A 27999-nucleotide genomic window follows, 5' to 3' on the forward strand; every position below is an offset into this window, starting at 1 on the left:
AAATTTCTAGCAGTTTTATTTCATTTTTGGTTTAAAAAATAAGTCTACAAAATAAATTTAATAGTTAAAAAAAAACTTGCCTTTTAATTTATTATAAAGATAAACTTTGATAGAAAACTCAAGTCTCAAATACTAGTTTCACTAAAGTCTAAATTTTACTTCAGCTGAAAATTTCAAAATATTGGTAATGAAAACTGTAACCCTTTTGAGGTCTTTAAAACAGAATTTTTTTTGCCTATTAGACCCAAATTTTTTTTTTTACTTATTGACCTTAAATATAACAGAAAAAAATGTTTGACCCATGGCTTCTCTTTATTTTTATAAAAAATAGGTGTGTAGCACTAAAATGTTTAATTTTTATTCTGCCAAAAACACTTTCACCTAAGTGCAAGCACTAAACAAGAAAGAAAAAAACAAAAGTATGCAAAACCCTTGTTAATCACAAGTAAATTATCCAAGTTAGGTTAAAAACAATTTTTTCTGTGTAAACATCAGCATAGTTGATGTCTAAACCTGATATAAATTATGTCTGCAAGACATTTAGCCGACCTTTATGTGTCATCTGGGATATTATTATAAGAAAGTAATATTTGCATATTATGTAACTCGTTTGTTTTTTAATTAATTTAAAAGTAAAATAAAATATTTATTGATCCCTGATATTTCGACATTTAAAACGGTTATTTAACGGTTCGACGGTTAAAAAGTTTTTCTTTAAATTTTAAATTGAAAAACAGTTAAAACTTGGGACTGGATCCAGTTCTTCAATAAATTTGTGATAAAATATATAAACCAGGAACTGAGAATCCTTTGTCCGCGAAAAATATTAAGATCATTCAGATTCGTATTCATCAATAAATGCAAGAGCATCTGAATACAGATCTCGGATGCTCTAACCATCTGTATATAATCTCTCTTTCTCTACGCTTTTCTCGCTGAGTCAGTTTGTTTATCTCATAACTTTAGAACTCTCACTTTACATCGGATTATGGAAGGTTTCCATTTAAAATAAACTTAACAAAAAATAGCCACTAATTTTTTATTTCACTTTTCTGAAATCTTTAAGGATAAATCAAAGTTCTTTTTAAATCTAAAATCTTTTAAAACTAGGCTTTTCTTCAATTTTGAATAAATTTGTATGCCTTTAGTATTTCTTCGGTTTTGGATTTGTAGGATATCAGTTTTGAAGTTCAAGTGATCTTTTATTGGAAATGACCTTTTATTGGAAACACAAGCACAAAAGCACCCCAATAATAAAGCAATACAAAAAATAAATAAATAAAAATACAAAGAAATTTAATCTTTGATGGATTTCTATCCATCTACAAACTTTATAGATTTCTGAGGGTTACGTTAGATACGTTTTCTGTAACAGATATTAACATCTCAGCGTAATCTAAGATAAAAGAAACCAGGCACGTATTATGCAATTCGCTTATTTAGAAGTAATTTAAAAAGTAATCTGAAGTGCACGTTTAAAATCAAAAACATTTTTTTGAGAAAAGTAGAAGATGCTGGTAGCTTCGCCTTTGGAAGAAACAAGGGATGGGATTGTTTATAAAAACATTGAATCCGACGCAGAAATGGTCGCTGTCACCAACCTGTTTTTTGAAGATTTTGTTAAAGGTGATTTTTTAATGCTTTGCATAAACTGTATTTAAAAATAAATGACTTTTCTAAATGCGTTTTTGATATTTAGGTTTTATTAATTGGAAATTTTTAATATTACATATAAACCTTATACCATATTACAATCATAGTATTTAGCTTTAAGCTTTAGACAAAACCTATCAAAAAACCTCAAAAAAATATTCTTCGTCATGACAGCAGCCTAAATTTGTACCGGCTCTTTAGATCAAAAAACGTCTCGAAAATTTCTTTATCTCAGATAATAACACTGTTAAAGTACCTTCCAGTGAAAAAAAGAGATATATTTATCTGATCTATATATTCGCGTATAAGTCAACCCCTTGGATAAGTCGATATGACTTATCCAGGGGGTTGACTTATTTCTGATTGAACTTTTGTCATAAGCTTGAAGGTTAAAAATTTTAAAAACTTCAACTTAAAGTGGCAATTTTCAATCATGCAATATCTAAAATCTTTTTTCAAAATTCAATTTAAGTTTTCCATGTGTAAACTGTTTCATCAACATTTCAATAAAATGAAGAATTTTGCTTTTTTAAAGCAGCTTTTTTTAAAGTTTTTAATAGATTTTTTGACAAATATTTAGTGGCATTTTTGTAAATTTTATTAAGTCAGAGTAAAATTTAAAAAATGCAACTTTATGAATTGTTTAGTTCTATATAAAAAATAAAAAAAAAAAGTAAAATATATGAAAGTTGTAACAAAACTAAAATTGACTTTCTGAAACTTTCAACATTTTGAATCATGAGTTTTTTCAATTTTTTTTTTTTCTCTCTTAAAAAACGAAAAAGTAAAATGTCGTTTATGTCGTTTTTAACAATTTTTATTACTAAAAGTAAAAGTAATTTTAAAATGTCGTGTTTTTCTTTTTGTCATTTTTCTTTTTGTCGTTTTTTTTTTTTTGTCGTTTACAAAAAGTCGTTTTATTCATGTTAAATTGTAATAGAAAAATTAAAAATCACAAGGTAATAATTTGAAACATTTTCTTGCAGGTGAACCGATGAATAAATCAATATCAGGTCAATTTGATGGGAAAGTAAAAACTCCTGTTTGGGAAAAGGAGGTCACAGATTACATTAAAAAGGGATACAGTATCATTGCAGTCGAAAAAGAAACAAACAGTGTGGTTGGATTCAATATATGTTCTGTCATTGACTTACAGAAGTAAATGTCGAAGACTAATTATCATAAATATAAAATAAAATTTTTAAAAGTTAGAATATTGCCATTATCAACGATATGAATTATAAAAGTTTTAACGAGCACATATTTTTTTTAGCGCCACTGAAGACTCTAGTCACCAAACAGCATTAGATGAAAAACAGCTTGATGTATATGAAATTATTAATTCTGTTTGTTTGGAGATGATTGATGTACATGATCTACTACGTGAAAAGTTGCCATCTGTTCAAAAGATAACATACTGTTACGCTCTTTGTGTATCGGAAAAGTTCAGGGGGAGGTCGATCGGATTTAATCTAATGGAACTCTCTTTGAAGGTTGTGCTCAATATTTATTCTGTTGATTTTTACGTAAAATTAATGCAAATTTCCGGAAATTACGCTTTTTCCGTTTTCTAAAAATAAAAATTTACTTTTCTATATGAGATCTAGAAACTAATAATTGCTAGAAAACCAAGTGTTAAATTATTTGAAAGCCTATCTTTGTTTTTCTTTCAGATTTCTCGAAATGTTGGTTGTCAATTTTCAATTCTTTTTCCATCAAACATTTTTACTGTGAAGATTGTAAGTAAATTGGGTTTTCAGAAAATAAAGACCAGATTGTGGAATAGTTTTGAAATTGACGGCAAAAAGATATTCGAGGGAAAGGATTTGGGAGCAGAGAGCGGCAGCTCATATTACTTAGATTTAACATCAAATCAATAAATTATTTAAAAGAAAAGAAAAGCCAAACCAAACGAGTTTTGAGCTGAGTTTAGCCTTGTATTTTTATGATTGCAACAATTTAACTTAGAAATACACTCAAATCAATTTTATTGATGCACGAAATTATTTTATTTTTAAATCTCTCAAAATCTTTGGCTTTCCAATTACCCTCATACACTTTTTCTTTCAAATTTCTCCAAAAGTTTTCCTGCCTCCGGCAAATTAGTTGGATTTATATATTTTTAGAACAAAAATGATTTATTGGTTCTTGGGGTACTCCTGGACTTGCCGAGCGTTGTGTAAACTCGACAAGCCTGGCAAAAACACGTAGCCACCGGTAGAATAGTGCTGTTTAATAAAAGGCTTCAAAATCTTTTGTATACAACATTTTAAGTAGACATTTTGATTCACTGCTAACCTAATCGAAAAAAAAAAATGTACGCGAGATACCCTTTACAAAATGCCTAAGTACAAAAAGATATTTTTTCGAATTTCAACTGAAAATTAAATTTAACATTTGGTGTATTATTTTTGTCATTGGAGTAAAATTGACTGTTTCCAGACTGACCAGAATGAGGTAACTTAATATAGGATTCGTCATCAAGAACGAAATCAAAATTTCAATAGTTCTCAAGAAGCCCCTCTCTCTTTTGTCGGGCTGCTCTTTTCTGCAGTTTGAATAACAAAGGTCTCTTAGTTTGTTTGTAACATGTAATGTTGTTATATTTTTTTAAAATGGCGCTGATGTATTGATGAGTACAAGCAAATGATCTGGCGACGTATCTTTGAGAACAACAGGAACATGGATTAAACGTTTTTTCAATCTTCGATGATTCGACCATTTTGTCGCTTCTTTAACCTGTCTACTAAGGGTTTGCGTCTCGGAATCGTATTCTCTAAATGAACCGGGAAAAGCGTAACAAGACGAGAAATTTCCCGGAAAAAAATGACGAGACAAAGGAAACGTTTGTCCCGGAATAAAGTTATAAATCGGGACATAAATTTTTTCTCGGAATTTAAAAACTATGTCCCGGATAATTACGAAGCGTTACGAGACAGATCAATTATATTAACTAACTCGCGCTTTTGCAGTGAAGAAAACTTTTTGCCAACCAAGTTTGTTTTGCCATCCAGCAATGACGCACAGTGACCCAAAACAACAGAAAAAATAGCACAAAAGTTTAAAGATGTAAGTTAGGAAAGACTGAATTTTTTTCAAAAATTTTTTATTCCTTGAAGAATTACAGCAACTTAAAGTTTGTTAGATTTTGACAGAAAAATGAGGGGGGGGGGGGGGGGGAAGTGCCGGAAATGTGTCCTTTTACTATTACCCTTATAAGGTGCTTGTAGTAATTTTGAATAGCTAAAATTTGGTACCAAAGGAGTTTGAATCCTGTTTAATCTGAAAATTATATATTTGTATCTCTCAAAACAACAAAATATAGTTTATTTCAAGATCTACAAAACGCACCATCTAATTATAATAAAAAAGAGCATTGACAACTATAACTCTAGAAAAAATCTGACTGATAGAAAAAACTTTTGGTTTTAATTTTCTTAAAGATTAGACATATATCTACTTTACGAACCAATTTTATTTTGGCCTTATGTTTTGCTGAGGAGTTATTGATGTTTTGGTTTTTCAATTTTTCTGAAGAAATTTAAAAAAAAATAAGTGAGCGAATTCATTTTGGCTTTGAACTAAATACAACTATATTTGTTTTTAATCAAATTTTGAGTCAGTTAATTAAAAAAACAACAGAATGTGTGTTATGTGATTTAAATTTTTACAAAGTTGTTACAAAATATTGTTAAATATTTTGTAAACATATAAATTTGTTATTTTCATTACATAACAGTTATGTTATTTGAATTGTTATTTTCATTAAATAATTCTTATGTCATTTGCATTGTTATTTTCATTACATAGTAGTTATGTAATTAAATTAAATAATATTATGTAATGTTTTTTTTCTTATTGATTGTTTTATTGTAATAAAGTAGTGATTATCTCATCAATAAACTAAGTAATAAAATGACAAGTGTACATAATAATATCCAATAAATATTACCTTGTTATATAACTAAATATAATTATACTTAGTTATAATCTACTTTCACCCTAATTTTTGGTAGATAATTAGTAGAGAATTGCTGTAATCCATTTCTGACTCACAAAAAAGCGTGTGGAGGTAAAAGTTTATCCATTTACATTTTAATGGGTAATACCATTCTTAATAAGTTGTTTATTAGGATTTTTTCATAGTTTTATAATAATAGTATAATTAATGTTATAGTATTTGAGTAACATAGTACATTTTCTTTTCAGCATCTCTATGTGTGATTACAATGCATACTGTATTAGAAGCAGAAACCATAGGTTTAAATCTTATACCTGGAAAAAAGTTGTGTCCAAGCTATCAAAGTAAAGTTATGAAACTGTAATATTAAGATGACTGCATTCTATATACAATTTGTATTTCATCCTCACGTTCATTCGCTTTTACAATTTAAATATCATTTCTTAATTCATTGTACACAATGAATTATGCACAACGAGCCATATATAGTCATTGAACTACATATTCATTGTGCGCAATGAATTACACAATGACGCAACTACAGAAACATTTATCAAAAAGTATGAGTGAAAATGATGAAGATTTTGATATTGTTAGTGAAACATCCATTCAAAATAAAAAAGAGGGTGTAAATACACACTTTACAGTTGCTGGAATATCTCCTATTAAGGTCAAAGGATTGCATAAGTCAGGTAAAATTAGAGAAAGTAAACGAAAATTGACAGCATTAACAACCTCCATTAAAAAAAAAAGTAGCCACTTCCCTTAATATACCAGAAGAAAGTTTTGAAGAACAGTCAGGTTTTGGTAATGAGTATATGGAAAAGGCAAACTTGTTTGATAAGATGATAGTATTGTAAGCTAATAAAATTGCAGAGTCTACAGCAACATCTAAAAAAATACAACTGACAACACTTGCTCCAACTGACTGGTCAATAAAAATACTTTCTGAAATATTACATGTAACAAACTATGTAGCTCGAACTGCACGTAAATTAGCATTAGAAAAAGGTATTTTAGCCATGCCTAATCCTAAATTAGGGAAAGTTCTTCCAAATGTAACAGTTCAACTGGTCAAGTCTTTTTATGAAGATGATGAATATAGTCGTATAATGCCTGGTAAAAAGGATTATGTAAGCATAAAGAAAAATGTTCACATGCAAAAACGTTTGCTATTATGTAATTTAAAGGAATTGTTTGTTGCTTTCAAAACCATGAACCCAGAAATAAAAATAGGGTTTTCAAGGTTTTGCACATTGCGACAAAAATGGTGTATTACTGCTGGTGCTTCAGGAACACATTCAGTATGTGTCTGTGCTATTCATCAGAATTTAAAACTGCTTTTACATCCTTTTGGTGTGACATATAAAGAACTGTTACCTTATATTGTATGTGACATGACTAATAAAGACTGTATGATGCGTAAATGTGAAAGATGCCCAGCAACTATGAATGCATTGGTGGAAAAACTTTATAATTTAATTGGAGAGTTTGAAGATGATGATGAAGTAGAATTTGATCAGTTGACAACAACAGATAGGTCAAACTTAACACATAATTAAAGAGCCAGTGTCTGAATACATTGACTTAGTATGTAAAAAACTGACTAAACTTGCACCACACTCATATTTACCTAAGAATCAAGCATCATACCTGAGATCAAGAAAGGAAGATATGAATGAGTTAACATCATTATTTCTGGGTGATTTTTCAGAAAACTATAAATTTGTAGTTCAGGATGAAGTACAAAGCTTTCATTGGACAAATTTACAATGTACACTACATCCTGTGATTATCTATTTCAAAAAAGAAGGTTTTCTCAATCACAAATCTTTTTGTATTATTTCAGATGATATGATATATGGTGTGAACATGGTTTACAAAATTATTGATGTTGTCAGCAATGATATTAAAACAAATCTACCTCAAATAAAAAATATTGAATACTTTTTGGATGGGTGTGCAGGTCAATACAAGAATTGTAAAAATATTTTGAATCTTTGTTTCCATCTTGAAGATTTTGGTCTTTCTGCTAAATAGAACTTTTTTGCAACTAGTCACGGTAAGCAACCTTGTAAACGTTTGACTGTACCATCTATCCCAGATGGTACAGTCAAACGTTTAGCAACACTAGCAAGCTTGCAAATAGATAGGGTAATCATATTTATCTCCACAAGCAATGCTCAAATATTGCAATGAAAGCGTTGAAGGTGTACATTTCATTTATATATCATCAGAAGATTTAACTTTGGTGAGAAACACTCTTAAGGAATGATTGGATACTGCAAATACCATACCTGGATCATGTAGTTTCCATCAGTTTGTACCACTTGGCCATCAAAAGGTTAAAATATATATATATTTAATATACCTTTTATCTTTAATATACCTTTTATCTTTAAAAAATATGCATAATTTTTTATTGATAAACTCGAATAGATTTTTTATTTGTGTGGAATCATCTTCAAAAGTATTTTTGTTTTATTTTAAACTTACAATTTTTTTTTAATGCCTTTAAAAAAACATGTTTGACAAAATAAGTAAAACGGAATAAATGTTTTTTTTTTTTTCTAGATAGGTGCAAAGCTATGCAGTGTCGATGAAGATTTTGCTTTCATTCATGATTTCGGAAACATCCCTGTAACAACTGTATACTTAGTACCAGGTGATTATGCTTGTGTTTCCTATGAGCAAAAGTGGTGGATTTAGCCAAAGACGACTTGAAAAAAATTGTTCTCCTTAGGAAATAGAGATTTTTTATATTTAAACTAATTTCAAGTTTGTTGAGTCTGATATGTCCTATCCATACTTTTTTTTAATCTTTTATTTTTTGTACAATTTAAATAATGTGAATGAAAAGCATATATAAAATCATTTAAATTGAGTATTCATTTTTCAAAAGGTTTTTTTATACCTTATTATTTTGTTCTAAAAAATTAATAAAAATAATTAAGTCACTAAACTATTAATTTCTAATTTGATTAATTTGTAGAAAATTGGGATAGATTGCCTGATTTTTAAAATATCAAAAAATTTTGTGTTCATATCAAACCTTAACAACTCCTCAAGTAAACGTAAGGCCAAAACAAAATTGGTTCGTAAAGTAGATATGTCTAATCTTTAAGAAAATTAAAACCAAAAGTTTTTTCTATCAGTCAAATTTTTTCTAGAGTTATAGTTGTCAATGCTCTTTTTTATCATAACTAGATGGTGCGTTTTGTAGATCTTGAAATAAACTATATTTTGTTGTTTTGAGAGATACAAATATATAATTTTCAGATTAAACAGGATTCAAACTCCTTTGGTACCAAATTTTAGCAATGCAAAATTACTACAAGCACCTTAGAAGGGTAATAGTAAAAGGACACATTTCCGGCACTTTTCCCCCCTCGTTTTTCAGTCAAAATCAAACAAACTTCAAGTTGCTGTAAATCCTAAACGGATTAGAATTTTATAAAAAAAATTTACAGTCTTTCCTAAGTTATGTCTCTAAACATTTGTGCCAAATTTCAGAAAGTTTGGTGATGTAGGGTGCAGATTTGTGTTTTGTGTTTTTTGAAAAATTTTTACCCTTTTATGGTTAAAAGAAGTTAAATATTTTAATATTATTTTCAAAGAAATCTAAAAAATGAGAGATTTTTATTTAGTAAAACTGGAGAACTTTTAATCTAAATTAAAGTCTTATTTACTTTTAAGATAGTCTTTTAACTTTATATATTTTTTGAAGAAATACAAATGTCAATGAACCCATAAAAACCTTGTCTTCCGCCATTTTTTAACAGTCGTTTATTATGTTAAAATAAATGAAAATGGCGGAAAACAAGGTTTTTATTGACTCATTGACATTTGTATTTCTTGAATTTGAGTTTTTTTTCTTGTATAACTTGTTTTAACATATCAAATATATTTTCAAGAAACATTTTTTTCATCATATGCTACTTAGAAATTTGTTTAAATGTTTTAATTTGAATAATGATTTACTATTTAAGAAGTACTTGATATTTGAAATAGCATTACTTAACAACTAGTATTTCCTGTAATATACAAGTAACATTATTTACTTAAACATTATAGCGAACGTCATGTGATAATTGTCAAAGAAGTTATAACAGAAAATGTTAAACAGTGTAAAGTGAAAAATGATGTAAAGTACTCAAAAATGTTTTTGATATATATTAATGATTTTAAAAACAACAACAACAAAAAGATTAGATCTTTTCCCGAATATATGTGAATTAGGAGTGGATAAATTACGATTTTTGAAGGATTTACTTAACGAAATCAAATAAAACTGAAGAAATTAGCAAAGAGAACATAAATAAAGACTACTTTAAATAAATTTATTTCAAAACTGAAGAAAAAAACTAAAACAATGTGGTATAAATTATGATTCTTTTATAGAAAAAGAATACCAATGACTTCAAAAAAATCTTATGACAAATAAGAGTAGCCATTTTGGTTCTGGAAAACCCCATAAACAATGGGTGGTCCTTGGAGAGCAAAGGAAAAGAGAAAAAATAAAAGAACAAGGAATTGAACATCATGCTCTATTGTTAGTCTCTGCAAGAACTGCACTTTTTAAAAAAAGTCAAATGTTTTATAGATCAAAAAAGTTAAAGAAACTTTGGATAACCTTTCCCTCAAATATGAGTGTAAAACAAATTCTTGCATAGAAGTGAATACTGACCTCAGCGGTAAACAATATTAAATGATCAGAAACTTAGACCTTGGACACATATTTATCCCCTTCTTCCAATATATTTAAGTGGAAAGAGTTAAATACTATCCAAAAATATTTTTTCCCCCCTAATTTTGCTACCATTAATTTTTATAAAGCTGTATTTATATAGATGGTATAACAATATTAATAATAGCAGCTGAAATAAATAATAGTAATTGTGCCAGAAATTCATTATTTAAATTTCACATTAAGGATTAACTAGTATGTCTCGTTATGTCTCGTTTTGTCCCGTTAAAAAGATGTAAATTCCGGGAAATTGTAAAGCTCCTATTTTGTCCGGGACATCTCGTCTCGTCTCAGTATCTTCCCGGATTTCGAGTGAAATTGAATATTGTCTCGATATTTATCGCTAATCGGGACAAAGCTTATAGGATCGTCTCGTCTCGAATAAAAAAAAATAACGAGACACAGACGCTTACTGTCTACCGCTTCTAGTTTTCCTCTGAAGATTATCATTTTTGTCTTAGAATTCAACAAAATACAAATCTTTTATTGTAATCCATTGCTACAAAATGGCCACAAATTTTCTTTTTAGAAAAATGAAAACTTCTTTGATAAAACTTGTGCAACTCATTTTTAATTTTATCGAACTTTGCCATTGTAAAATGAAAGAACCAACATAGATTTAATATTTTTTTTTTTTAATTAAAATTTTATAAAATTAAATTTTTGACAAAAAAAACTTAACAACAATACTTGAAAAAAGTTACGTTGCACAACTAACTTAACTTTACTGACAAATTTTATTTGCCACTCATTATCATATTTATAATATGTCTCTATTTCCGCATGTAAAACGTGTATGTTGTACGTGTATGTTGTACGTGTATGTTGTATGCGTATGTTGTACGTGTTGTAGGCTCAAGTGACAATGGAGTTTATGCAAGGTAAATTTTTTTGAATATTACTTTTGTCTTCATGATAAAATACATAGAGCAATTAGCAAGTTAACTTCCTAGCTTAAGATACATAGCAACGTTTCGCCCGGTTTGGTAATGTTTTCGCCCAGTATACATACCACTTTATGAGCAACTCTATTTGACCTTAAATGGAGTTACCAAACCGTTGGTACGTATGCACTGCCAGAAGAAGATCCACTACAGACCATTTGACCGCAAATGGAGTCTGTGGTGGATCTTCTTCTGGCAGTGCATTCTTTAAAGAAGCCGAATCTCACTGTTTCTGGAAATTGTAAGTTGAGAGATCTTTTACCAACAGAAGATGAAGCGGAATCTATTCAATGTGTCACCCGGCTTCTGAAATGTTTTACAGAGTTCTCCGAGAAATGCATCAGTGAAAAGAATGTTTTCTGTTATTAGTTGCTTACACAACATCAGAGGAAGATTTTCAAGGGAGATGATCAAGCCAAAAACCGAGACATCATCAGAGTTTGCTCACTACTTCAATGAAGATCTAAACAAAAGATTAGAAGAGAAACTGAGGAATATTGAATTATCCATTGCTCATTTTTTAAACCCTAACAGCAAGGGCATATCCTTTGTTGATGAGGGGGAAAGATTTGAAGTAGTCAAAACTGAAGTAAAGAAAGCTATGTAAGAACTGTCAGAAAAAAAAAATTTGGCTAGCCAAAGCACTCCTTCCCCTTCGATGTTGAAACGAGGATGATGACAACTTTGATTTCACAGAACAACTGAGGAAAAAAGTGTTTGGTGCAGCTTACATTAATCCTGGAGATGAAACAAGCACCAAGAAAGCCATTTCAGCTGAAATTGAGAGGTATTTGAATGCAAAATCACTTCCAGTAAATACAAAATCCTGGTGTGCCCAGGAAATAAATTTGGAAAATGATAAACTTTCAGTGTGATTTGATATCTTTTTTTTTATTTCTTAACATGCAAATTATTCCATTTCATTATATATTTGAATATTAGAAATAAATAGAAAAATCTTATTTCAAAACCATTCCTTATTCTGAATCCGCAAAAATAAAATCGGTTCCGCAAAAATAAAATCGGTTCCGCAAAAATAAAGGAATTATTAGATTTAATAAAGTTCATAGACGACTTAACTTTTTAAGAAAATTTTTCATTTAAAAGAGTGAAATAAGAATATCAAACTTAGAAGGCCTAAGATTATCACTGAACCTATGGAAGGAGCTGGTTGAACATGTTCTCAATTTAAAATCAAACTTTTTTGGGTAACTGAGCTATGAAGACTTGCTTATCAATTGGCAGAAAAATTTAAAAACATCATTTTCAATAGAAAAAAGAAATTGCAGGGAAAAATTGGTACTATAAATTCATAAAAGATAATTCTTGTTCATCTTTGAGAACTCCAGAGGCAACATCAATGGCGAGGCTCTGGGTATTCAGTAAAGAATGTGTTTATGGATTTTTTGATAAATATGAATCCATATCAGATGAATACAATTTCATTGCTAATAAGATTTTTAACGTTGCAACATTTTGCCAACATGTTGGCAAAATAAGTTTGTCCGTTGATCACAAAACATCCAAAAAAATTGCTTGGAAAGGCAAATATATTTAGGCCACTTACAAGTGGTAAAAGAAGTTAGACAATCACAGGAGAGTTTACACCTCCTCTGATAATATTTAAAGCTGTTGGATGAACAATTAAAGAAATGAGCACTAGCACTTTTTGGGATGGATATACTTACCAAACAAAAATTTATTAAAGCTATAGAGCGAGCTTGCGAGTATGGTATTTTAATGTAATCTTTTCATGCTCCCATATATCCGACCCTCTCCAACATTTGGAAAGATCTTTTTTTAAATCATCTTGGTTTAGAATACAAATAAAAAAACTACTGTGTCACAACTGTTTGGAATTGCATACTCAAAATTAGTTCGAGTGGATTTTGCTTTGAACGGTTTTAAATCTACCGGGTTTTGACCAGGCAGCAGGCTTTAGCTTGATGATGATTTAGACTCTTTACGCACTCTTTCGTTAAGCATCGATAATTAACAAGAGATTCCTGCAGTGATTACCCAAGAAAGTCAAGAAATCTATGATGAACGAGCGGATGTGTCTATAAACCAAGCAGCTATTAAATGTTTTATCTCACATTATAATTATAAATCAAACAAAGGCATTTTGTGGGCGCACTACGTCGTTAATAGAAATAATATCAACGCAGAATAAAGAAAGCATAAATAATGCAGCCAATAAAAGAAACGGGATTGGCTTTGTTTTAATTGTGAAGAAGATCGGGAGGAAAAGATGATTTAATGCTTAAATTGCGAATCATGCGATTTGTGCGCAGGAGTTGATAAAATATGTTAAAAAAATTGTATGTGTGTGTTTAAATAATTATGTTTTATGTTAATATATTAATAAAAAATATGCTGCAATTGCTGCTGAGTTGACTTTTTAGGTAACTTAGACTATTACAGGAGCAACTAAAGGAAACGGTTTCTTTTGTCGTAATAATGTTCATAGAGAATTACGCAAAATCATATGTTCGTGAAAAATTTGGAAGATTTCAAAAGATGCTGCAGTGAGAGTTGCCGTTTTGGACAACAAACCACGACGCACTGTGTTGCGATTTGCTCCTTTACACGTTAAAAAGTTTAAAAATCGGCTCTTTCATTTTTCAAAAATGGATTTAACCATCCCATAGTGAATATCTGAGATAAGAAAATCTGAAAGTTACAGCCAAGAATTATAACGAAATTTGTTCGTAACTGCAGAGTAAAGATGTGTGAGTTTCAACATGTGACTTTTGCCATTTTTTGTTAAAAAACAAGAGAAAGAATTTATGATGGTTTTAGTTATTTACAACTGTATTAATAATTTCATATAATATTCTTTTATATTTCTCCTTGACCAATTTTTTTTAAACATTAAATAATAAAGTAATAATATAAACTAAAAAAGATAAAAAATTCTATATTGATAATGGTAACACAGCATTTTTCCTTAAAATATAACTTTATATGGGTTAGAAGTTCCAGGGAACTAACGGGAATTATAGAAGCTGTTCATGAAATTAAAGTTAGTAGTTTACTGTACTTTTGGTCTTTCTGTATCTTCATATTTTACTAACAAAAATAGGGCGTTTGTTCACAAAATGATGGTGCTACAAAAGTTAGGTGTTATATTTTTTACTCACTTTTCACTATAGTGTAGAACTAAGTGCCATCTTTGGAACGGCGAGACATATTTCTGCTTATTTACTTGAGCAATATACTTCGTGGCGTATATTGCTCCAGTAAATAAGCAGAAATGTAACCATTATTACAAAATAAACAAAGTTTAATTACTTTTAACCAACAAATAAGCTTGTTATGTGAATAATGACCTACTAGTTCTATTATTTCTTCGAGTAATAAATGCCATTCGATATACCTCACTTACCTGTAGACTATAGCAAAAGCCAAATATTTCAAATCCAAAAAATATGCCATAAACCGTTTGTAGCGTGATTATCAAGTAGACCAATACCAAAAATAGTGGTCCTATTTTTCTGAAATGAAATTAATTTTCCTCGTTACGGTTCGATGATTTGGGACCATTAAATAACATTGTCATGCTACATGGTTTTTCACTTTTTTTTTCTCCATTTCCCAATTAGGAACACTAGTGGCAAAGATGTGAAAACTATAACAAGTCAAATGTACCAAAATACTGAAGACAACATACCAATGATATGATGTTAATCAGTAGAAAATATCATTTGTTAAAAAATATTATAATATCAATATGAAAATAAGGTACATTCGGTAAAATAAAAATGTAAAGTTACTACTTCACACTTGAGTGATTTTGATACAGATTTTGAGACAGAAATCAATGAAGAAGCCCTAAAATTTGGTATTTCTCCATTTCACGCGAGAATCAGGATCATGGAACATATTTTGCACATTGCCTATGATATTAGCATTGGAGCAACAACTTCTATCAGAAATAATTCGCAATCGAAAAAAATGCTAGAAGATGAAAAAGAATTCAAAGGGAGTTCAGAGAAAGATTAGGACTTTTTATTGATACTTCAAAACAAAGCTGTGGAAATACAAATGATGGAAAAACAGGTCGCAAGTTTTTTGATGATAAGCTAACTGCTGATTTCACAAAAGTCAATTTAAAATTTATTAAGAAATGCAAAACCATCCTCACCATCTTGTTAAGTGGGAATAAAATAAACTCAATTAAGTTTTCAGAATATTCACACCAAACTGCGAGTTATACAAAACTTATAACAGTTAGAAGCCAATGTCAAGTACACTTCACAAGATATTACACCATGGCGAACAAATTATTAAGAACAAGATCTTATCTCTTGGAGAAGAATCAAAAGAAGCCTAAGAAACTAAAAATAAGGATTAAAAATTTTTAGAAACAATAGAACAGAAGAAAAACTCCAGAAATAATCAAAAACACGGTCTGGTGTACAGGTTACTTTCATCATCTTACCCTTAATTAAGTTATTTTAGATGTACATAAAAATGCACAAGTGAGATCTAGAAACTTTACATTTACTTGATTTGGACGCTTTCTAATATTACCATTTAACATGTTTCAGTTTACTTGTTGTCGTGTAACAATAGTTTACAAATATTACATTTTCTGTTGAACTAATCAAATATATTTTGCTGATTTTCTTATTATATGTTTTAAATATGTGGTAATATTTTTCTTATTTCCAAAAATATGGCATTATTAGTGCTTATTTCATGGAGTAAAAAAGCCGTTCAATAGGTCTTTTTGAGGATTGACACTGATATTGACTAAAATTACACGGTTGCTAGGGTTTCTGAGTTTCTATAGCAACCGTTGCTATGGGAATATTAACATTAAATTCAATGTTGTCGATTTAAATCGACAACTTTGAATTTAATGTTGATATTTTCTGAATTTAATGTTGAAATAGAAAATAATTGACGTTGAATTTAATGTTGATATAGAAAATTGATCGGAACAAGTAAACTGAATTTATGCACTAACTGACGTTAAGCGTCTTAGCATGCATTAACTGACGTTAAGCGTCTTAGAAATATTTTTTATTATTGCTGTGAGCCCGCAACATAATACAATATTAAATATAAGGCTTTAATCAAATATATAAAGTCACTACAATAACGACAACTAAGTAAGTTAAAAACGCAAGGAATAAACATAATTAATAAATACGGTTCGCTGAGCGTTAAACCATAAAGAAAGGGAAATGACGTCGGGTGTGCCTATTTCTAGTGCATTGATATTTGTGGTGCCATCCATTGAAGAGTTCTTAAGATCATTATGTGGGGTTAATACAATTTTACTGGTTTCGGTTAATGCGTGCCGCCCTTGATTTTCCTGATTGTAGGTATCAGTGTCAATAGATATTTGGTCTTTACATAATTCACCGGATTGTTGTTGGACCGGCTCTGCATAACTACTAGATTCTGCTGATGAGTTGTTCTCCTGAAGTGGAGCAAGATCTCTGGTCGATACTGTGTCAATCTTACCATTTTGAAATCTGACGCGTGCAAAATAGAGAGATAATGTTTCTATCAGCTGGACTTTGTCAACGAGTGGATCTCCCTTCTTTCTGATTTGTCGTCTGTAAAGGATTACAGAGTCCTGCTCAGCTAGAAAATCCGGTTGTACGGTACCTACAATGGATGAACGTTGGAAGTTCATCATCATTTGATGTGGTGTTTCATTGGTGGCTGTACAAAGTAGCCCTCTTACTGAAGATAGAGCCATTTGTAAGACTACTTCCCACTTTTATTTTCCCAGATTTAATGTTTTTAGGGCTAGACTAATTGCTTTTAATATAGTACCGTTTGTCCTTTCACATTGCCCATTGCCTTGTGGGTGATAGGGATTAGTTCTAGTTTTGATGACACCATTTCTTTCAAGGAATTTTTGAAGTTTTACGCTTTCAAATTGTGTCCCCCGATCTTTGTGTATTGAAGATGGTGAACCAAATAATGAGAACAGGCTGAGGAGATGACGTATAAAAGTATCTGCAGTTATATTGTAACACGGAAACGCAAATGGATATCGTGAGTATTTGTCAACTACCACGAGCATGCATTTATTTGCTGTAGTGGATTGTAGGGAACTAACAAAGTCCATGGATAAACGTTGGAGGCTTGTAGAAACGTGGTTTAACTTTGTTGCACGTGGTACAGTTCTTAGTTAGTTGCTTAATTTCTGTGATTGAGTGAGGTAAGTTTCGGCTTTTGCAATAATGTAGCATTCTTTTAACTCCCGGGTGACATAGTTGGGAGTGGATATAGTGTAATGTTCTTGAGGTACTTTGTAATGAACAACATCGGGAGAGGGCGTCAGCAGCAGTAATTTTGTGGCCCAGTCTATATGAGATTGTATAGCTGACGTCTTTCAGTTCTAAGCGCCAGCGAGTAAATTTATCTTTTTTGATTTTCGCTGACCCCTGTTTATTAAAAATAAGCGAATGAAAAATGTTAACGAATGGAACCGAGTTGATTAGATGTTTCCATCTTCTGCAGCATTCCACTATAGCTGCAGCTTCTTTCTCAACAATTGTATGCTTCTTTTCAGCATTTGTAAGTGTCCTTGAAAAGAAAGCTACTGGCCTGTCTAGCTGTAATGTTCCTCCAAGGGCTTTATCGGAAGCGTCTGTTTCTATAGTTAGCGGGAGTTTAAAGTCAGGGAAGGCCAGGCATGCTTCAAATAGTTTATTTTTAAGCGTTTTGATTGCTACTTTGGCATGTGTGGTTTGGCCCCGGGATGAAAAATCTTTCTTTGCTTCAATAAGTGGCAGAGTTAGTTCGGTGCAATTTTGAATCCATTTGGCGTAATATGCAAAAAATCCAATCATTCTATTTAGTTCTCGTAAAGTTCGTGGATCTGGCATATTCATTAAGGCTTCGTATCTCTAAGGGTCGGATTTTATGGTACCGTTCTCAATAACACGGCCTAAAAATTCTATTTGAGTTTTTTTGAAATTACTCTTTTCCATGTTTATCTCTATATTAACATCTTTAGCCGCGTTTAGGAACCTCTTTAGGTTTATGTCATGCTCATGGTCATCTTTCCCCTAATAATCAAATCATCAAGGTAAGCATAGGTGTTTTCCAGCTCTTTGGTCTGGATAAATTCGTCCATTACTCGTTGAAAGATTGGCACAGCATTAGTGCAACCAAAAGGTAATCTTTTGAACTCATAAGGTCTACCATTAGCTTCAAATGCAGTTAGTTTATAGTCTTCTGGTCGTATTTTTACGTGATGGTATGCGGATTTGAGGTCAATAGTACTTAAAACTTTATTGGCTGCTATTTTAAGTAACATATTGTCAATTCGTGGTGTTGGGTATGAATCTAATGGCGTGTGTAAGTTGATTGTATTTGAATAATCGAGTACTAAGCGATTTTTGTGCCCTGAAGATACCACAAAGCATTTAGCACGCCAAGGCCTGCGGTTTACTTGAATAATATTTTGTTTCAGCATGCGATTGATTTCTTCAGTTAAAAATGGGATATTTTTGCTCCGTCGTGATTTCGTTGAGATAGGCTTAACTTTATTGATATCTACTCCAGGTATTAATGCAAATGTGTTAGATTTCATGCTATTTGTAGCAAGACAAAATTTGAGTGGTTTTTTATTTCATTTAAAGCTGATAGTTACGGAAGAATGTTGTGGCAGAACGTCCATTCCGATAATTACAGGCGCCACCAAGTTGTCAACGGCAAGAAACTGTGCTTTTAGTTTTTCGCGAAGCATTAGTAATGAACCTCGGAAACTTCCTTTTAATTTTGTAGTGGAGTGATCTGCCAGTGAAACCTGTGAAGTGCACCGAGTGTCGTAGACAAGGTTCTATTGCATAAGAAGTTCGGAGGTAATGAATGATTTGTCTGAGCCGGTATCCAATAATGCTTGAGCCTTGTTTTTGTTTATGGTGACGTCAATTAATCTACTTGGTGAGCATTGCGGCTATGGCTGAAGATAATAGTGTACTCTCATCCTCGTCGTCTGTGCATAATTCGTTAATTGCATCTGTTTTAGAGTAATTTTTTTTTTGTTTTTGACAGACAGACGGTTGACCAGTGACCTTTTCTTTGACAGTTTGTACAGGTAGAGTTACGTGCTGGGCATTTGGCTTTCGGGTGTAACTAACCACCGCACCAAAAACAAGGTTTGTTAATTGCTTGATTTTTCGTAGCTGCAAAATTTGGTAGTACGGTGGAAGCCGTTGTAGTTGTTAAATTGAGAGCATCTTCGGCTGCCAGTTCCATAGTAAGTGCTGTTTTATAAAGTACATCTAGATTATGTTCTGTAGATTCTAGTAGTCGCTGTCGAATAGTTGGTTAGTAAATTCCTGCAATAAAAGCATCACATTTTAATAGGTTTCTATGTTGATCGGCGGTGAGAGACTGTGTAGGACACTTTCTGGCAAACTGCTTTAGGTTGCACATAAAGTTTTCGACTGGTTCGCCCTCGTGTTGTTTAAACGATCGAAGTTTGTGACGCATCATGATAGCCGTTGATAGTCACTACAATAACGACATTGAGAGTCACTACAATAACGACAACTAAGTAAGTTAAAAACGCAAGGAATAAACATAATTAATAAATACGGTTCGCTGAAGCGTTAAACCATAAAAAAAGGGAAATGACGTCTTTAGATCAGAGCTTTTAATATACAACAATTATGATCTCATTGATCGTATGATAGATAAACTATCAGCAAGATTCGGTCAAATGTCGTCCCACTGCTTTTGAATATCTGCTAAAACTGTCAAATTTAAATGCAAAGTAATAAAAACTGAGAAAACTGTAAACTTTTGGATGGATGTCCTAAATGTTCAAAACCTGGAAATCGAAACCGTCTTTTTTGACATTCTTTTGATTACGCACAAGATAATGGTGACCTAGATTGTACTTACTATATATTTTATTTTTTATCTCGCTTACGAGGGGATAAAATTTATCCAATTGTGTCTAGATGTACCTAGTGGCTCTCACCCTTTTGTTACAACCAGTTCTTGCGAGATTTGTGAACTGAGCCATTTAAGGCCGAGAGTTCTGGTTATAGCAACATCGTTACTGAATGATCCTGACACAAAAATAAGACAGCTTAAGCAAGATTGTCACCAAATAGTTATATATTCATGTAGCTGATTATTAGTTCAACGGTTACTACTGCTATAACGAGGCTGGTAAGGCCCACCCTTTAGCCTTCATACCCTCTCGGCCTTATCAATCTTTTTCTATTTGTGAGTCAATAACCGTTTTACGTCACTGACTCGCGTATGCTGCTAATTACGTTACTGATTTAGCTGAAATAAAGTTTTTTTTATCAAAAGCTCTCTGTATATTTAAAAGTACTATACATTTATAAGTGAACTGTCTCAAAAAAATATTTAAAAATTTTTAATATTTATGTTAATTTATTTTCTGTCAGGTTACTTTTTATGGTTAATACCAGTGAATACGGTACAGCACGAATCGCGGATGAAAAGGCGCAACTACTTTATCAACTTTTAATTAAATTGAAATAAGTATACAACCCCAATAACGAAATATAATAACATGTTGTGATATAAAATATACTGAGTTTTTTAAATTCAGGTTCTTGTTACTCTAGAAAATATTTATTCACTATGCTAAATGGATTGGAAAAAAGTTCTTCATGAACGAAATGTTAGAATTAAGTTACAGAAAGGTAATTTTCTAATGGTGTCTGTATGTGCACAAACTTCTGTGTCAATGATAAAATATAAGTCCATCTCAAAAACTAAATTTCTATAGAAGAAGAAGCTATTCTGGTAAAATATTTATCAAATTTATGTAAATTTTGCAAAGTATGTTCTAGTGAACTAGTGAAAAGTTAACAAAATGTAAAAAAAAACTTGTTTTCTGAAAGTTCGGTTGGTTTTTTAATACTTTCTTTTTTTTTTTTTTTTCTATATAATTTTTTAAATATATTTCTATATAGATTTTTAAATATAAAGTTTTAATTAAATTTTAAATAGTAGCTTTTTTATGCATTGCCAAAAATAAGGATACTAATTATCATAAATAATTGTAATTATTTTGTTTAAATATATTATTATATATGTTTAAATATATGTTTAAATAACTGTAATTATAAAAAAAAATATATGTTTAAATAACTGTAATTATTTTGTTAAACAAAGCATGTGTATGTGTGTTTGTGTGTGTGTGTGTGTGTGTGTGCGTGTGTGTGTGCGTGTGTGTGTGTGTGTGTGTGTGCGTGTGTGTGTGTGTGTGTGTGTGTGTGTGTGTGTGTGTGTGTGTGTGTGTGTGTGTGTGTACTTTGTTTACACTCAAAATGCTTTTCTGCGTTTATTTATTTTCATAGCTCCTTTAAATAGTTTGATGACTTACAAATATGAACTTAATTTTATTTGGTTCCCAGGAGAAAGTTCAATTGATGAGCAAAAAAAACATGAGAATGAACTTATGTTGATGTATTACAATGAATATAAACTAAAATTGTGCTCAAATAATGATGGAAACAAATCTTCTGGAATTCCAAGGTTTTATTTTAAGGTGCTATAAAATTGTTTTATGCAGTTTTTTTTTGTTTTTGTTTTTTTTTGTTGTTTTTTTAATGATAATTTTTTTTTTAAAAGTAAAACTTCATAACTTTGAATTTAAAAACATAAAGTTCCACAACAACAAAAAGTTTTTTTAATTTTAAAGTTACCAACAGATGATGATGTTTTGCAACAAAAGTTACGAGAAGAGTCAAGGTTTGTTTACATTTTTTTAAACAATGCTCTATTTATAAAGAGTTAACTGTATGTAGTTAATGTAGTTTTTGAGAAAGTCAAATGGCAAGAAAAGAACAATAAACTTTGAATGTCTTTTTAAATTTTCATGAACATATGTTAAGAATTATTTTTCTCTGTAAAATCCAGCCAGTCAGATTTATTGGTGTAGAAATGAAATATTTATTTTTTGTTAAATATGTAATAACACAATACATAATCATAAAATAATATAGTACTAAGTTTTTAAAGTTTAATATAAAGTGTCTCATTAAAAAGGTACTTTAAGTTTTAAAAATTTTATTTAGTGACTTATGAGCTTTATTTTAGAGCTGTGTTTCTCCAAAGGAAGAGTAAAGAACTTCTTGATAATGATGAGCTACATGTATAAAAATTTAATTTAATTCATTTAAACTTGTCTTTTTTTTCCTTATCTTTGATGTTTTATATTATTATTATGTGTTGGGGAGGTGATTATTATCTAGCAACTTTTAGAACAGTTATAAATAAAAATTTTTTCTGTTTTTAAGACTTATGTTATTGAAAAAATGTCTTTTAATTATTATTATTATTATTGAAAAAAGACATTTATATCCAAGACTTTGATTTTTTTATATTTAGGAACTTTGGAATCTTTTAGAAAAACACAGTGCACTTCCACCTAATGGTGATGAGCAGGTAAATTTTTAAAATTATAATTGTAAAAGTAAATTAATTGAAAATGTTTCTAAGTTTATAAAAAATGTTTAATAAAAATGTTTCAGAGTTAAAATAATTCTGCCATGTTTACCAAAAATGAAACTATATTTTAAAGGGAGAAATAAGATCTATTATGTTGTAATACTTACTTAAGTGAAAATATAAAATGTCTTTTTTTCTGCATTAAAATATTATAGAGAGAACTCTGATACTATCCATATTCAAAAATATTTTCTTTTAATGGATGTTTAAATTTTGGTGGATGCAAATTTATTATTTTAATGGAGCCTTGAGGAAAACTTAAAAAAAAAAAAAGTTGACAAACTTGGTTGCATCTTGGTCACATTGCATGATATTTTAACATATTGCTTCAAAAAACAGTGGAATATACTGCCTACTAAAAGATAATTTAAAATATTATTCCTTAAAAATTTATGCTATGGGCAATTAAAGTTTTAAATATGGAGGGGGTATTGTATATAATATTTACCTTATTCAGCCAAAACAAAACAGATTTGTTATGTAATACTTTTTTGTGTGTTACAGTTTCTATTTGTATCCATTTGAACTGAGCATTTTATTAATTTGTTTTATGGTTTTTTATAAAACAAATTAATAAGATGCTTAGTTCAAATGGATACAAATAGAAACAGATACAAATTCTCACTATTTTTTTCTAACCCTAAATTTAGTTGTAATCTTTTTTATCATAGTGAAGAAAATCCACTTTTTCAGCATTTGTATTGACTCATGATACAATCAAACTTAAACCCACAAATACTAAATCAATCAATTGCTATTGGAGCAGGCAAATTAGTAGTTGTAACTAACAGATTATCTTTAAGCTCACAACCATAACAATGAGGTGTTAAAGCATAGTTCATCATTTGAATTTCTCATTAATCATTTGATTAGTCAGAATTTCAAAGAATCAATCTTACAAAGTGACATTGAAAGTTTTTATGCCTTAGTAACCTATTAATAGTGATAGAAAATCTTGCGTTTATCAGATAATTGGAAAGTATATGCCAGTGCATCTGTAGTATAACTAATATACAAGTGAACAAAAATTGTTTGCTTTTGTGGTAGCTATTGCTGTGCAGGTCACATCAGCACAATAGCACAAATGCACTGCCATCTACTTGTTATCCTGTTTATAATATTTCCTCTAATGTTTTCAATATTTTTAGAGGGCTGTTCACATTTTCCCAGATTAGATATTGCTTTCAAGAAACCCATTTTTCTTTTTTTCTTAATTTCCAAACACAATTTTCACAAGCCTTAAATTTAGTAGATTCAATGAATAACAATTGCAATGAATGTCATTCAATCAAAATTGGCACTGCAGACATGAGGTAAAGGAATTCTTTTTTAGATGATCAATTACGAAGGTTTTTTAAAAGTTAAAGAAGAGGCTGGGCCTAAGTGTAGGTAAGCTTCAATTTCATGGTCTCTTTGATGTTTCATTATAATAATCCTTTGTGTAATTTGTTGTTAACAATCATTTCTTAACATGCCAAACATTTTTTAGTCAGTTCTTTAAACCAGTCACATATGCAAAACTGTTTCAAAAAGACCAATATGGAAGGTAATTTAAAAGTGTCCTTATGTTTTACCTTCTGTTAACAAGTTTTCATATCACAACTTAATACTTAAGTTTGAGGCAATAAATGGATTTCCTACTGTTAACTATCGGTTTACGAAGGTTTTACTTTTATTTTTTTTTTTAGAATATCCATCATGCAGTTTTTCAATTATGTCATGAGGAAAGGTAGTTAAAAACTAAAATTCTTTTTTTTTTTTCTTTTTTTTTTAGGTAAGTTTTTTATATTTTTGAATGTCAAATGGTTACCTGATTTTTAAATGATTTATTTAATATTTTAAAACTTATTTATTTGTAATGATATGAAAGTATAATTATATGAAAGGTAATATTGCAATATTAAAATGTTTTAACTTTAAAATTAGGAAAAAAGTTACTAAATTAAATCTTTTCATATATCAAGTGTGGTTGTATCAAACCCGTATTGGTTTAAGTCTGTATGATGTTGCTGGACAAGGTTTTTTAAGAGAATCTGTAAGTTTGTTTTCAAACTTTTAATGATTTTGTTTATTTTGAAATGTTATTGTATTTTTTTTCTCTCAACTTCTTCAGTTTCATTTTTTTCACTTTTTTTGTTGAAATTTTTTTTTAATTTGTAAAGTTTTAGGTATTTATAGTTCATTTGTTTTAATTAGGATTTAGAAAATTACATTCTAGAACTGATCCCTACTCTCCCTCAGGTAAGAACTGATTCCTACTCTCCCTCAGGTAAGCTAACTGAAATAACTTGATGATTAATGTAAAGGTAATCAAAAAATAGATGTGACCAGCTAAGATCAGTCGATTTCAAGAGTAATGTGGTCTGTTTCATAAAAATTTTGTCTGTTATTTGTCAGTTTTAATTATCAGTATAAGAAATCAGGTTTCATAAAATGATCATCAATATCTATGATGAAAATCAGTGCATGAGTAATTAAATCAGTAACAATTTGGTGTATCAAGAAAATAGCTTATAATTCTGAATTTAAAAATGTTAAGATTAGGGATTGCTGATATTTATCAAGCTGATCATTTTTATGAAACAACTCCAAAGTATGATCTTGTTAAGGCTTTCAGTTCTTTAAGGTGTATTTTTAGTTAGATGGGTTGGAGAAGAACTTCTATTCTTTCTATGTATGTACTGCTGTTCGAAAATTCTTCTTTTTCCTTGACCCTATGCGAACAGGTTAGTTACTAGTTTGTATTTATTTATACTGTTTTCTGCTTGTGTTTTGCTAAACTTTCCTTTCTACATTAATTAAAGTTTTCATTTTTATTTGTGTTTGGTTAAAATTATTCTTCTCATGTAGTTAAAGTTTTCTTTTTGTGTTGTTGAAGGTAAAATAAAGATTCAAGATGTTTTATCATGCAGTTTTCTAGATGACCTACTTGAGGTTGACTTTTATTTTACTTATGAAAGAGATGACTAACTTAGTTACAAATAATTGCTGCATTAAACACATGATTCTGAAATCTTAATATAATTTACTGAAAATCTCTAAATATAATTTACTGAAAATTTCGTGATAAAACTTTGAGCTTCTTGTAAATAATTTATATTGCTTTAGCTCAGAGATGATGTTTTATCTAAAGACAAACAGGAGTCAAATTGGTTTTCTGCTCCATCTGCTTTAAGGGTGTATGGTTAGTTTTTTTGCTTTAGTAAGTACATGTAATTCAAAAATTTAACATGAACAAACTGTTAATGTCTAAGAAATTATAGGTCAATACTTGAATCTTGATAATGATCATAATGGCATGTTAAGCAAAGAAGAACTCAAAAGGTTTTTTTTTTTTTTTTCATTTGAAACTTTAAAATTGAAATTTTAAATATTGTTTGATTTGAAAATTTCTCAAGTTTCAGTGTTAGAAAAATCAAACATAATTTTTTTATTTGATAGATATGGCACTGGTACACTTACTAATGCATTCTTAGATAGAGTGTTTCAAGAGTGTCTGACATATGAAGGTGAGATGGTATGAACAATTTTTTTTTTAGTTTTTAAAGTTATTTTTTGTAACTTTTTTTGTTTTTTCTTCTGATTATAATTTTCTTTAAACTTTGTTCTTTCTTTTGTCAAGTTCTGATTTGGAATTTTGTTTTATTCTTAGGATTATAAAACATACTTGGACTTTGTTCTTGCATTGGAAAATAAAAAAGAACCTCAGGTTGTTATAATGTCATTAAATTTTTCCTATTTTTTTTTTTTCCCTTTTAAAAAATCATTATCTCATATCTTACTAACTGCATGTAAAAAGTTTAGAATAAAATTTTCATCTACTTGTTTCTTTGTTTATTAAATTTATAAAATGAAATAATAAAAGTTATAGTAAATACAAACAGTATAATATTTTGTTTTTTTAACTAGTCTTTGCAATATTTGTTCAAGATCCTTGATGTCCAGGTTTGTTATATTTGACAAAGATTTATTATATTTCATTATATTTTGATATATTTTGTTATATTTTGATATATTTATAGTATTATTTTTATTATACTTTGTTATATTTGTTATATCTTATTATATTTTGTTATATTTTATTCACTAAGTTCCTGTTTTTTGTTTTTTTTTAATTGTCTGATTGCTTTTTTTTTTTTTAGCACAATGGTTACTTGAACACTTTTGCAATAAACTATTTCTTTCGAGTAAGTTAAATTTTATTGCATTTTTTTTATAAGTACCAATTGAAAATAAAGTATAGAAATTGAAAATGAAAATGTAAATATATTAAACACATCAAGTTTAAAGTTTTTAACTTTTTATAAACAGTCCAAATTATTTCAAGCATTTACATTTTGATAAAAATGCACAAAAAAATAAAATGCTTAAGTTAATTTGAGTATAAGAGCTTTAAAAATACAAATTTATGGCCTAAATCAAGGTTATGTAGGTTATAAATGCCTATGAAAGTGTGCATTGAAATTATAATGTATATTTTTTGATCATCTTGTTAATATATTTAATACTTGATTTTCATCAGGCCATCCAGAAGGAAATGGAGAGGCATGGGCATGAGAAAGTGTCACTGCATGATCTTAAGGTTAGTGATTTTTAAACTAACATAACAGTTTTGAAGTCAAGGCCAACTTTTGTGGGCTTTGCCATCAAAGCTGATTGTCTGGAAATGGAAGTTTTAAATTTCCATTGTTGTAGTCAGTTATAATGGTATTGCTTATTTACTACTATTTGACCATCTTAGAAGTTTTAAGTTTATAATTGTTTTTACGATTCAAAATAAAAAGATTTCTTCTACCTTAATCCAATGAAAGAAATAAGCATGCTTCAGTTGAATTTGACCCAAAAAGAAAGTTTGGTAATAATATATTATCTCAATATTAATGTCTTTTTATTAGGATGAAATATTTGATATGGTAAAGCCAGTTGATGATATCAAAATAACACTCCAAGACCTCATAAATAGGTTAGTTGTTGTTTTTACTTCCTTGACCTGTGTTAAAATTATTTTACTGAATATATTTTATTATTAGTTCTCAAGGTGACACAGTTGTCAATATTTTGATCGATGTAAATGGTTTCTTGACCTATGAAAACAGAGAGTTGCTTGTTATGGAAGAGAAGGATGAAATCATTTAAACGATTTGCAGCTGCACTTAGTAACGGCCTTTTTATGAATCAAAGCAGATTTTTATTAATAATTCTGTTAGACATAATTT

At 29.7% G+C, this 27999-nt stretch overlaps 2 protein-coding genes and 1 pseudogene across 3 annotated transcripts; all 3 read left to right on the forward strand.

Moving 5' to 3' along the window:
• The first annotated feature begins 1455 nt into the window (after positions 1-1455).
• Positions 1456-3593, forward strand: LOC149890196 (uncharacterized). Its single transcript, XM_090085346.1, has 4 exons — positions 1456-1626; positions 2640-2811; positions 2927-3146; positions 3327-3593. The coding sequence occupies exons 1-4, from the start codon at positions 1512-1514 to the stop codon at positions 3531-3533; spliced, it is 714 nt and encodes a 237-aa protein (XP_089941472.1). The 5' UTR covers positions 1456-1511; the 3' UTR covers positions 3534-3593.
• Positions 3594-6039: 2446 nt separating this feature from the next.
• Positions 6040-8494, forward strand: LOC149890197 (uncharacterized; annotated as a pseudogene).
• Positions 8495-20731: 12237 nt separating this feature from the next.
• LOC149890198 (serine/threonine-protein phosphatase 2A regulatory subunit B'' subunit gamma-like) lies at positions 20732-27996 on the forward strand. Of its 2 annotated transcripts, none has more exons than XR_016451985.1 (21): positions 20732-20970; positions 21688-21821; positions 21975-22024; positions 22373-22427; positions 22664-22720; positions 24117-24172; positions 24273-24329; positions 24472-24512; positions 24748-24818; positions 24980-25024; positions 25422-25509; positions 25662-25717; positions 25892-25967; positions 26047-26107; positions 26225-26292; positions 26436-26492; positions 26693-26728; positions 26926-26970; positions 27306-27365; positions 27679-27746; positions 27814-27996. XR_016451985.1 is itself a non-coding variant. In XM_090085845.1 (21 exons), the coding sequence occupies exons 1-21, from the start codon at positions 20916-20918 to the stop codon at positions 27917-27919; spliced, it is 1350 nt and encodes a 449-aa protein (XP_089941971.1). In that variant the 5' UTR covers positions 20781-20915; the 3' UTR covers positions 27920-27996. The 2 variants fall into 2 exon arrangements, 1 of the variants encoding a protein (XP_089941971.1); XM_090085845.1 differs by having other exon boundaries at positions 20781-20970; positions 26225-26300.
• The last annotated feature ends 3 nt before the right edge of the window (positions 27997-27999 follow it).

This window comes from Hydra viridissima, unplaced genomic scaffold, assembly GCF_058129835.1.
Source record: "Hydra viridissima isolate aposymbiotic clone 2 unplaced genomic scaffold, HvirCarnegie_v1 scaffold_4, whole genome shotgun sequence".
In the NCBI taxonomy this organism is placed as follows: domain Eukaryota; kingdom Metazoa; phylum Cnidaria; class Hydrozoa; order Anthoathecata; family Hydridae; genus Hydra; species Hydra viridissima.

What these genes read in the sequence shown, in the direction of transcription:
- LOC149890196 (XM_090085346.1), top strand. Translation starts at nt 1,512, where the DNA reads ATGCTGGTAGCTTCGCCTTTGGAAGAAACAAGGGATGGGATTGTTTAT. An exon ending in TCTGTCATTGACTTACAGAA is followed by an intron (nt 2,812 to 2,926) that starts GTAAATGTCGAA and finishes TATTTTTTTTAG; the next exon opens with CGCCACTGAAGACTCTAGTC. An exon ending in TAATGGAACTCTCTTTGAAG is followed by an intron (nt 3,147 to 3,326) that starts GTTGTGCTCAAT and finishes TTTTTCTTTCAG; the next exon opens with ATTTCTCGAAATGTTGGTTG.
- LOC149890198 (XM_090085845.1), top strand. Translation starts at nt 20,916, where the DNA reads ATGGATTGGAAAAAAGTTCTTCATGAACGAAATGTTAGAATTAAGTTA. An exon ending in TCAAGATCCTTGATGTCCAG is followed by an intron (nt 26,729 to 26,925) that starts GTTTGTTATATT and finishes TTTTTTTTTTAG; the next exon opens with CACAATGGTTACTTGAACAC. An exon ending in CAATAAACTATTTCTTTCGA is followed by an intron (nt 26,971 to 27,305) that starts GTAAGTTAAATT and finishes GATTTTCATCAG; the next exon opens with GCCATCCAGAAGGAAATGGA.